The sequence below is a fragment of the Mustelus asterias genome, chromosome 26, assembly GCF_964213995.1.
Source record: "Mustelus asterias chromosome 26, sMusAst1.hap1.1, whole genome shotgun sequence".
In the NCBI taxonomy this organism is placed as follows: domain Eukaryota; kingdom Metazoa; phylum Chordata; class Chondrichthyes; order Carcharhiniformes; family Triakidae; genus Mustelus; species Mustelus asterias.
In genome coordinates this window covers 35,079,942-35,092,170 of record NC_135826.1, presented here as the reverse complement: position 1 = coordinate 35,092,170, position 12,229 = coordinate 35,079,942, and the positions used below count along the sequence as shown (strand labels likewise).

At 47.6% G+C, this 12,229-nt stretch overlaps 1 protein-coding gene across 3 annotated transcripts in view; it reads left to right on the top strand.

Annotated features, from left to right (window-relative positions):
• The window catches only part of mllt1a (MLLT1 super elongation complex subunit a), a 123,633-nt gene that overhangs the window by 51,868 nt on the left and 59,536 nt on the right, over positions 1 to 12,229 (top strand). For all 3 annotated transcript variants that reach the window (XR_013495544.1, XM_078198423.1, XM_078198422.1), the window contains exon 3: positions 8,818 to 8,900. Coding sequence is in view for 2 of the 3 variants with exons in the window: in XM_078198423.1 (XP_078054549.1) it covers positions 8,818 to 8,900 (83 nt within the window). In the remaining variant the exon portion in view is untranslated. The remainder of the gene's footprint in view (positions 1 to 8,817; positions 8,901 to 12,229) is intronic.

Below are 12,229 nucleotides of genomic sequence, written 5' to 3'. Positions count from 1 at the left end.
CTACGGATCTTTGAACACCTAAGTGGTAATTTAGCATAGCCAGTCTACCTAACCTGTACATCTTTGGACTGTGGGAGGAAACTCATGCAGACACGGGGAGGATGTGCAAAGTCACCCAAGGCCAGAATTGAATCCGGGTCCTTGGCATTGTGAGGCAGCAGTGCTAACCATTGTGCCACAATTGAGGTATTAGCCGTCACGATCGTCAAACTTCTGTTGTCCACTGCAAATTCTAGTCCGTGCAATTGAAAAATGGAAGAAAGGCCGTAGCATCTTTAGAAACAATGGCGGAGTTTTCAGACCACTCACGCTCGCTGGCGCTGCGAGTGAGAACGGAGAATTTGATGCTCAGCCAAATTTCCGTTCGCAGCAAAATGGCCTGGGAATCCCGCTGAACGGCCAGAACCTTCCGCCCATTATTCTAAACCATCAATCCTGTCAAAGATCAAAACTTCAGTTGGCGTAGAAAGCTGTGTGCAAATACTCCACTTGAGGGAGGTCGGCACTTAGGTAGTTGTGACTGCTTGCCTCTTCATAACTGCAGCTTCATTTCATCTGCTAAATAGTGATCTGTTGCTGCCATTGGATCTCTCATGCCGAAATATCCTGAGCAGAGCAGGGTGCTCGTCTACAAGGCTCAACTCTCAGAAAACGGATCATTTCTAACTTTGAGTGCGAAATACACAAGGACAAAGACTGCTTTTGTAATCTAAATCAGCGACAGCGAAAAGTCCCTCTTTTCAAGATTTCATCCAGCTCATCTATGGACATCAATGTCACAAGATAAGATTCTTCACCGACTATTTAACAGGAGTGTAATGGCGGCAGGTGTTCTTATCCAGGGTACCCTACAGGTGTATGGGTTTCTTTAGAATGCTCTAAAGGGGCCAATAGAATCCTACAGTGCAGAAGAGGGCCATTTCGCCCATTGAGTCTGCACCGACCACAATCCCACTCAGGCCCTATCCCCATAACTCCATGCATTTACCCTAGCTGGTCCCCCTGATACTAAGGGGCAATTTAGCATAGCCAATCCAGTTAACCTGCTCATCTTTGGAGTGTGGGAGGAAACCCACGCAGACACGGGGAGAAGGTGCAAGCTCCACCCAGACAGTGACCCAAGCCGGGAATCGAACCCAGGTCCCTGGCGCTGTGAGGCAGCAGTGCTAGCCACTGTGCCACCGTGCTGTGCAATAGTAATACAGGAATAAAGAACCCTTCATTGGACATTTGTGAACATTCCTCATATACCCAGTCCAGCCCCGCCCTTAGCTCGCACTACACTTCAGGGATGGATATTCAACCACAGATAAAAGAATTTTAAAAGAATTGGGGAGTGTCCAGGCACATTAATCTCCATCACTAATCAAACATTTCAACTTGAACACAGCACAGCAGCTTTATTAATTTACAAATGTACCAACAATTTATTTAGCACCTTTAATATGTTAAAATGTCCCCATTTCGCGGGCATTGCTAGACAAATGATAACACTAAACCACACGAGTTATTAAGGCAGATGACCTGAAGTTTGGTCAAAGAGGTAGATTTTAAGGATTATCTTAAAAGAGGTAGAGAGGGCGAGAAGGGTTAGGTTGGGAATTCCAATGCTTAGGGCCTAGATGACTTGAAGAGCCAGCCGCCAATGGTTAAAATTGAGGATGGGACAGAGGCTAGAATTAGTGGAATACAGGTATCTCAGATCCCTGTATTACCATCTGAGTGTTGTGGGACTGGAAGAGATTACAAAGATCGGAGGGGGGGGGGGTGGTTTCAAAACAAGAAAATAAAAATATCTCTTCCTAACCTAAGGAGGGATTTGAAAACAAGAATGACAAAGCAAGAAAGACAAACATACCATCTCTCTCCAACTTGCACATATTCTCATTCTTGGATATGAAGGGTCCTTGAGGCACTTTTCAGTTACCTCACAGAATATAGGTGATATGGAGAAGGAGCAAACAGTGACATGATCACCCCCTATCAGCCTTAAACCATGGTCTTCCAACATCCAGGCAGTGTGCAGCCAATCCACCTAACCCACACATCTTTGGAGTATGGGGGGAAACTGGAACACTTGGAGGAAACCCATGCAGACACGGGGAGAATGTGCAGACTCCGCACAGCCAGTGACCCAAGCCGGGAATTGAACACAGGTCTCTGGCACTGTGAGGCAGCAGTGCTAACCACTGTGCCGCCCTAGTGATGTTCTTCACAAGCTGGAACTTGTTCAAATTGGGTTCATGGAATCCCTACAGCACAGAAAGAGGCCATGTGGCTCATTCAGCCTGCACCGACAACAATCCCACTCAGGCACTTCTCCCCATAAGAACATAAGAACTAGGAGCAGGAGTAGGCCATCTGGCTCCTCCAGCCTGCTCCGCCATTCGATAAGATTATGGCTGATCTTTTCGTGGACTCAGCTCCAGTTACCCGCCTGCTCACCATAACCCTTAATTCCTTTACTGTTCAAAAATGTACCTATCCTTGCCTTAAAAACATTCAATGAGTAGTCTCAACTGCTTGACTGGGCAGGGAATTCCACTGATCCATAACCCCATGCATTTACCCTGCTAATCCCCCCTGACGCTAAGGGACAATTTACCAAGACCAATCAACCTAACCTGCATCTCTTTTGGACTGTGGAAGGCACCCAGAGGAAACCCATGCAGACACGGGGAGAATGTGCCAACTCCACGCGGACAGTGTTAAGAGTATTTCAGTCTCATGATTTCTGTGGCTCATTACGGGAATGTTGCTTAATATGTGGCTCTGTGCAAGTCTATTTGGAAATTGCACTATCGCAAGTTCTCAATCGGAGCTTGAATTTATTTTTTCAGAAGTTTGTGCTTCCACCACTTGGATCTCTTGCAGCATGTCCTTTTTTTTGTGTGTGGAAAGCTATATTTTGGCTTTTGGAATTAGCCAGATTCTCACTCCTAGAAACCCTACAGTGCAGAAGGAGGCCATTCGGCCCATCGAGTCTGCACCGACCACAATCCCACCCAGGCCCTACCCCCACATATTTACCCGCTAATCCCACTAACCTACGCATCCCAGGACTCTAAGGGGTAATTTTTTTTTTTTTTAACCTGGCCAATCAACCTAACCCGCACATCTTTGGACTGTGGGAGGAAACCGGAGCACCCGGAGGAAACCCACGCAGACACGAGGAGAATGTGCAAACTCCACACAGACAGTGACCCAAGCCGGGAATCGAACCCAGGACCCTGGAGCTGTGAAGCAGCAGTGCTAACCACTGTGCTACCGTGCCGCCTGTTGGCCACCTTTCTGACTCCGGTTGATTCTTACAATTTATTCAACATTGCGCCACATGTTTACCTGGGACAAGAGGTTGTTTTATCTGTCGCCACATCAGTTGAAAGTGGGTTGCCATTTCCACTGTAGACTCGCTCAAAGACCCCAAGTTACTATTTCTGTGCAAAACAATTTCAGAACTCTTGGTTATGTTGCTTGTCATGCAAAGATGCTCAAAAATCCCATTACCAAGCAGCAGATACTTAATTGTACGGTTGAGTACATAGCGGCTTGCAGGGAGGAAGCCCAAAGGGGAAATGAATCATTATTCAAGCCATTCCATGACTGTGTTGGGCAAGTCTTGAAAGGTTCTGTAGCGCAGCTACAGTGTGCGACCCTCAAAAGTATACTCACCGTCCTCATTTTGCTTTAACCGCTGCGTACAAGATGATAATAGTTCCTCCCTCACAAATTGTGCACCTTTGGTATGATCCTGTGGTGTATGAAGGATGTTCAGTGCAGGAGTGTCTACGCTGTTGAATGATCTGGCAATCTTCACACGTCGTGATCCCAGGGGTCCATCCCTTTTCACAACTTCAGGCAGAATAGGTTTCAGGATTAGGGATTTGTAGTTCCCGTCAGATATTAAGGAGTTGCCGTCCTGCTCTAGGTTCTGAACCCTGCTGTGGGTTAGGGTTAGGAAACCACATGCAGCGCCAACTGCCTGCATCACCATGGCAGCATTTTGATATGTATGTTAGGCATATGTCTGCGCTCTATTTCCCCAGACCCAGTCAACCTAATCTTTACTCCTGAATGATGTAGATCATTGAACAATTGAGAGGACTTCACAAGGTAGGTAATTATTTTTAACTGCAATTTTATTGCTGTTAAATCTATATTGACTAAACATATCGGATCTCCTATTAACTATCATAGAACATAGAACATAGAACATTACAGCGCAGAACAGGCCCTTCGGCCCACGATGTTGCACCGACCAGTTAAAAAAAAAAACTGTGACCCTCCAACCTAAACCAATTTCTTTTCGTCCATGAACCTATCTACGGATCTCTTAAACGCCCCCAAACTAGGCGCATTTACTACTGATGCTGGCAGGGCATTCCAATCCCTCACCACCCTCTGGGTAAAGAACCTACCCCTGACATCGGTTCTATAACTACCCCCCCTCAATTTAAAGCCATGCCCCCTCGTGCTGGATTTCTCCATCAGAGGAAAAAGGAGTTATCAGATAACTCTTACCTGAACAATCTTTTGCTTGCTTCTGAAACTGCTCTTGAACATCCATTTGTCATCTATGGCCTCTCCAAAGCCTTCTCTATTGTAAAGCAACATAGCCTTCAAAGTTTGTTACACATAACGTGGTCTCCCACTGAAACAATGGTTGTTATTATTACATGTTTTTTAAAAAAGCTGTGGTTTATGGCTCAGTTTTTCCCCAATGAAAAGGGGAAATTACAGTGGTTAGTGCTGCTGCCTCACAGCGCCAGGGACCTTGGTTCGATTCCCGGCCTTGGGTCACTCTCTGTGTGGAGTTTGCACATTCTTCCCTTGTTTGCGTGCGCTTCCTCTGGGTGCTCCAGTTTCCTCCCACAATCCAAAGATGTGGGTTAGGTCGATTGGCCATGCCCCCTTTGTGTCAGGGGGACAAGCTAGGGTAAGTGCATGGGGATAGGGCTTGGGATTGTGGTTGGTGCAAACTCGATGGGCTGAATAGCCTCCTCCTTCTGCACTGTAGGATTCTATGAAACTTGTAGTCCTCGGATCTCTCTCAAACTCTTCCATCTCTGACCTCCTCCACTTGCATCCATCTAGATAGTTTGTCTTCGATTCTGCAATCCTTTCTAACAGCCTCTTGGGAGGAAGCTTGTCAAATGCCTTCCAAAAATGCGAGTAAACTGCATCTACCATACAATCCTCATCTACCAGCCTAATTACCTCCTCAAAAAATTCCAATAGGTTTGTTATTCAGAACCTCTCTGTTCTGAAAAGCATGTTGAGTGCTCCTCATGATACCTCTGCTTTCTAGATGATCACTTCACGGTATCTTTACCTCTATACCTGTACGCCCTACTAGATGGTTATTATCTGCATTGTGCATTTTAACATTGAAATGATGCTGATTATCATCCATTTCATGGTTATTATTGCAATGTCTACAAACCCCTGAGAACATCAGTGCAACACCAATTCTTTCTCACTTTCTTGAGAGTTCGAGGATCTTATTTTTTAAATTCATTCATGGGACGTGGCTGGTGTTGGCTGGCTGGCGTTGGCTGGCATGTATTGCCCATCCCTAGTTGCCCTTGAGAAGGTGGTGGTGAAAACTGAGTGGCTTGTTAGGCCATTTCAAAGGGCAGTTGAGAGTCAACCGCATTACTGTGGCTCTGGAGTTACTGTGTAGGCCAGATCAGGTAAGGACAGCATATTTCCTTCCTTAAAGGACATTAGTGAACCAGATGGGTTTTTCCGACAATCGGCAATGGTTTCATGGTCATCAGTAGATTCTTAATTCCAGATTTTTTTTATTGAATTGAAGTTCCACCAACTGCCGAGGCGGGATTTGAACCCGGGTCCCCGGAACATTCGCCGAGTTTCTGGATTAATAGTCTAGCGATAATACCACTCGGCCATTGCCTCCCCTAAATCCATCTGCTCTAGACGCTCCGTGGACTTTCAGTCCTGATGTGGAGATGCCGGCGTTGGACTGGGGTAAACACAGTAAGAAGTTTAACAACACCAGGTTAAAGTCCAACAGGTTTATTTGGTAGCACAAGCCACTAGCTTTCGGAGCGCTGCTCCTTCATCAGGTAAAGACACAAACTCAATTTACAAAATAATGGTTGGAATGCGAATCTTTACAGGTAATCAAGTCTTAAAGGTACAGACAATGTGAGTGGAGAGAGGGTTAAGCACAGATTAAAGAGATGTGTATTGTCTCCAGCCAGGACAGTTAGTGAGATTTTGCAAGCCCAGGCAAGCTGTGGGGGTTACAGATAGTGTGGCATGAACCCAAGATGCCGGTTGAGGCCGTCCTCATGTGTGTGGAACTTGGCTATCAGTCCCTTACCGACTTTTAGTCCTTCCAGCTTTTATATAACAGTGAATTATTTCAGATTCTTTACTCATTTCAACTTGTAATATGGATCTTTTTTCGATATTTATTGAATCTATGATTTGTCTAATGTCCTCTTGGAACACTTGATGAGAATCAAGGGCGGCACGGTAGCACAGTGGTTAGCGCTGCTGCTTCACAGCTCCAGGGACCTGGGTTCGATTCCCGCCTTGGGTCACTGTGTGGAGTTTGCACATTCTCCTCGTGTCTGCGTGGGTTTCCTCCGGGTGCTCCGGTTTCCTCCCACAGTCCAAAGATGTGCGGGTTAGGTTGATTGGCCATGCTAAAAATTGCCCTTAGTGTCCTGAGATGCGTAGGTTAGAGGGATTAGTGGGTAACTATGTAGGGATATGGGGGTAGGGCCTGGGTGGGATTGTGGCTGGTGCAGACTCGATGGGCCAAATGGCCACTTTCTGTACTGTAGGGTTTCTATGATTCTATTCTATGGTTCTATGAGAATCCATTTAAAACATCTGCCGTATCATCTCTGATGGTTTTTTATAATCTGTTCCTTAATCTTTGATCCTTGTTAGAACATAGAATTAAGTTGAGAAGTGCAACATTTAAATTGCCAATGGTTAGTGTCTGATTAAAACTATTTTGCAGCTTAGGTCGGCCATTTCCCGCCGCCATCCTTCTCCTGCAATCCCACCCTCGCCTCTCCTTGCTATTGTATGACATTGGCAAAAATATTCAGTGCTTTCATAAACAGAAACGTGCCTGCAGGTGTGATTTTACCCATCAAAGATGTGTTGCAATGTTGCTGATTTGTTATCTCTAATCAGTTGTGGAGATGCCTGTCTCAGTGGCTCCAACACTTGCACACGCTTAAAGATCTTTTATAATTAAGGAAGCCACATCATGTCTGGATAAGTACAAAAGGCCTATTTTTGTTGGCGGTATTTTTAGCACATCCATAAAAATGTTTGGAGTTGTGTTAAAATCAAAAAGTCAAGGACAGGTGCCCAAATAATATGCTTAAAAGCTTAGGGCGGCACGCTGGCACAGTGGTTAGCACTGCTGCCTCACATCGCCAGGGACCCGGGTTCAATTCTGGCCTTGGGTGACTGTGTGCAGTCTGCACGTTCTCCCCGTGTCTGCGTGGGTTTCCTCCGGGTGCTCCGGTTTCCTCCCACCGTCCAAAGATGTGCAGGTTAGGTTGAGCGGCTATGCTAAATTGCCCCTTAGTGTCCGGTTGACTAGCAGGGCAAATATGTGGCGGTTACAGGGATAGGGCTGGGTGCGATTGTTGTCGGTGCAGACTCGATGGGCTGAACGGCCTCCTTCCGCACTTTAAGGATTCTATGAAAACGGTGCATTTAAAAGACTCCGGTCGGAATTCTCTGACCTCGGCTGTAGCTGGGAGTTTCCGATCCCACCGCAGAGAATGGAGATTTGACTGAGTACCGAATTCTCTCTTTTTAACTGGCAGCGGCAGTGGGGTGTGCGAGACTGGGGAACTCCGGCCTAAAGCCTTAATTTGCATAGTCACTTGATGCCTCCATTGTGTTACACAACGTGTAGGACCCCGCGGAAATGCTAAAGATGTACTTCATGGATGAGATTTTAGTCCCAGTGTTTTGTAATGCTGGCTCTTCCTGATATAACTTGGCAGGTAGCAGATTTGCAGCTGTACTTACAGGGACAAGCTTGGCTGCACCGACTTGAGGGATTTTGTGGGTTTTTTTCAGTGATGGCCGTGGATTACGAGTGCTGCATTGAAGACAGTATTTCACAGCGTTCCATTCATTAGTGTTTGGGGGTTTCCCAGAGTAAATGCTCTGCTCAGCTGAATGGCTGAGGGGGGAAATCCCTGTGTACAAGTCTGGCACTTCTCAAGAAGGTAGAAAGATCAGTCTGTCAATCGCAGTGGACCATCTACAGGCAGATGGCTTAAGAGCCTCATTGGACAAAGAACAGTGCACAAACATGAGGTGACCTAAAAGGAGAGGTGTAACTGGTGTGGAGAGATGCACAATTTTAAGTTGGTTGACTTCAGTTTGCTGGAGCATACATGATTGGCTTTTTTGTTTGCGGGGGAGGGGGGAGAGAGTCAGGAAAGAATTTTCCAGAATCTCTACTCTTCCCTCCCCGCCCCCAGTCAAGTAAGAAAGCTAGGAAGAAGGTTGGGAGATTGTTTCCTTCAAGGGGGAAGGAAATGAGACCGATGACTCATCTCAAGGTTTCTTCAAAGCTCAGCTGTCTGGATTGTTGGCTGCAGCATGAAGGTTGTAGACGAACTGTAGAGAGGATGTTGTCAATGTGAATATAACTGTTTCAGCAGCTCGAATCACAAACAAGACCGTGTTCTTTCTCATTTTTAATGAAGCCTTCAGTATTGCTGTTAGGCTGATGGACCTCTCTGGGCTCTGTGTTAAGTGTAAACATCCTGCTTAATGTTTTTTTTGTTTCTTCCAATGTAGTTTGCAAGGAACCACCTTACAAGGTAGAGGAGTCTGGCTACGCTGGATTTATTATGCCAATCGATGTCTACTTCAAGAACAAGGTACTGCTGCTTTATTTTTAATAGGAAAAAGGAAGAGAAAACAGCTTCTTTTCTGGTTCTGTGGCAGTCCCTCAGGGTCGAGGGTGACTTGCTTCCACTTGGGGTTGTAGGGGGTTTGAATCGTAGAATCCCTAAAGTGCAGAAGGCGGCCATTCAGCCCATCGGGTTGACCGCAGTCCCACCCAGGCCCTATTCCCGCAACCCCACATAGTTACCCTGCTAAACCCTCTGACACTAGGGGCAATTTAGCATGGGCCAATCAACCCAACCTAACCCGCACATCTTTGGACTGTGGGAGGAAACCGGAGGAAACCCACGCAGACACGGGGAGAAAGTGCAGACTCCACACAGACAGTGACTCGTGGCCGGAATTGAACCCGGGTCCCTGGCACTCTGAGGCAGCAGTGCTAACCACTGTGTCACCGTGCCACCCGTTGTACGGTGGCTGAATGGTCTAATCCTGCAGCCACAGACTCTGCCACAGATGGCAGGTGTTTGATGAGGTGGGTGGGTGGAATGTTCTGGATTCTGAGCTCTCTCTCCGCTGTTTACGCTTGGCCACCAAATGCTCCACTCGATGACGTTTGAGGTGTTTGGCGCCTTCGCGAATGCTTCTTCTGCAGTTTGTGCGTTCCAGGGCAAGCGATTCCCACGTGTCAGTGGGGATGTTGCACTTATTTAGGGCGGCTTGCAGAGTGTCCTGGTAAAGATTCCTCTACCCTCCTCGTGATCGCTTGCCATTGCGCAGCTCAGAGCAGGTCACTCATAACCTCGGTCTGCTCTCTGTTTCCATCAACTCGGGCTGACGAGTGGCAAGTACAATACCAAAGCCAGGCGATAACCATCTCCAACAAGAGAGAATCTTAACCATCACCCCATGTCATTCAATAGCATTACCATTGCTGAATCCCCCACTATCAACCTATAGGGGGTTACCATTGACCAGAAAGTGAGCTGGGCCAGCCATATGCATACGTGGTTACATGAGCAGTTCGGAAGCTGGGAATCCTGTGGCGAGTAACTCACCTCCTGACTCCCCAAAGCCTGTCCACCATCTGCAAGGTACAAGTCAGGAGTGTGATGGAATACTCTCAATTGCCTGGACGAGTGCAGCTCCAACAAGTTTAAGTTTGTTTATTAGTGTCACAAGTAGGCTTGCATTAATGAAGTTATTGTGAAAATCCCCTAGTCGCCACACTCCGGCGCCTGTTTGGGTATACTGAGGGAGAATTTAGCATGGCCAAAGCACCTAACCAGCACGTCTTTTGGACTATGGGAGGAAATCGGAGCACCCGGAGGAAACCCACGCAGACACTGGGAGAACGTGCAGACACCACACAGATAGTGACCCGAGCTGGGAATTGAACCTGGCATTCTTGCGCCGTGAGGCAGCAGTGCTAACCAGTGTGCCACCATGCTGCCCCCAACGCTCAAGCAGCTCAACACCATCCAGGACAAAGCAGCCCGCTTGATTGGTACTCCAACTACCAACCTAAGCATTCTCAGACGCTCAGTAGCAGCAATGTGTACCATCTACAGGGTGCACTGCAGCAACTCACCCCAAGACGTCTTCAGCAGCAGCTTGTAAACCTCTATCACCTGGAAGGACAAGAACAGCAAACACCTGGAGACACCCACCTGGGCGCTTCCTCCAGGCCACTCACCATCCTGACTTGTAAATATATCGTCGTTCCTTCTCTGTCGCTAGATCAAAATCCTAGAGCTCCCGCCATAATAGCACTGTGGGTGTACCTGCACCACATGGACTGCAGTGATACAAGAAGGCAGCTCACCATCACATTCTCAAGGGCAGCTAGGGATGGGCAATAAATGCTGGCCTAGCCAGTGATGCCCACATCCCATAAATGAATTTCATAAGATAAAGCCCAGAATCTTGAGCCTGATAACGCTTCATCAGAAGAAGCGTTACATCCAGAATATTTGAATGTTTTTCTCTCTCGGATACTGACTCAGCTGAAATAATCCCAGTGTTTTCTGGTATTATTTCTCCAGTGCTGCAGGTGGGAATACAGTGGCATGAGGGGGTGGAGGAGGGGGGTGTGGGTGGCCTATATTCCTGTGAACCTTCAGCTTAGGGGTGCTAAACTCTTTCCCTAAAGGCACCTGAACACTCCCCAGTGCCGTCAGACCTGGGTGCGTGCTGTTTGACTCCTGTTCTCAGATTGTGAAACTCCCCTACTGGTGCAGAGAAGGCCCTTGACTGCACGGCCAAGACCATTGACGTTCGTTCCTGCTCCCAGGACCCGAGCACAAACTCTAGGCGACATGTCAGTTCAGTACCCAGGGAATGCTGCACTGTTGGAGATGCTGTCTTGCAGATGCAAAGTTAAACCAAAGCTCTGTCTTCTCCCTCAGATCCTGTGTCATTATTTCGAAGAAGGGTTAGCACTGCTGCCTCTCAGTCCCACCTCGGGACTTGATGGCCAAGTTCATGGGGCGGCACGGTGACACAGTGGTTAGCACTGCTGCCTCTCAGCGCCAGGGACCCGAGTTCAATTCCGGCCTCTGGTGACTGTCCCTGTGGAGTTTGCACGTCCTCCCTGTGTCTTCGTGGGTTTCCTTCGGGTGCTCCCACAGTCCAAAGAGGTGCGGGTGAGGTTGATTGGTCGTGCTAAATTGCCCCTTAGTGTCAGGGGGATTATGTGGGATTACAAGGAGAGGACCTGGGTGGGATTGTTGTCGGTGCAGATTCGATGGGCCGAATGGCCTCTTTCTGCACTGTCAGGATTTTATGAAGAGCAGGGGTGTTCTGGCTGATAGGAGCAAAATCGCTCAAGCACACGAACTGATCACTCTCATGTTGCTGTTTGTGGGAGCATGCTGTGAAAATTGGTACGTTTTCTACATTGCAACAGCGGTGATACATTGCATGTATTTTCATAGAATCCCTACAGTGCAGAAGGAGGCCATTCAGCCCATCGATTCTGCACCAACCACAATCCCACCCCGGCACCTAACCCTGTAACCCCACGTATTTACCCTGCTAGTCCCCCTGACACTCGGGTTAATTTAGCATGGCCAATCTACCTAACCCGTACATCATTTTGTTCATCATAAAGCCTTTTAAGATGTTTAGAATGGCGTGCTATATAAGTGCAAGTCTTTCTGTTGCGGACTTGGATGCTGCTTTCGGTAATCCCTGATCGCTACACCTTCAGCTGCTGCAATAAAAAGTGGAATGGAGCCCAACCGTGATTGGGCGGCACGGTGGCTGGCACTGCTGCATCACGGTGCCAGGGACCCGGGTTCGATTCCTGGCCTGGGGTCACTGCCTGTGCGGAGCCTGCATGTTCTCCCCATGCTAAATA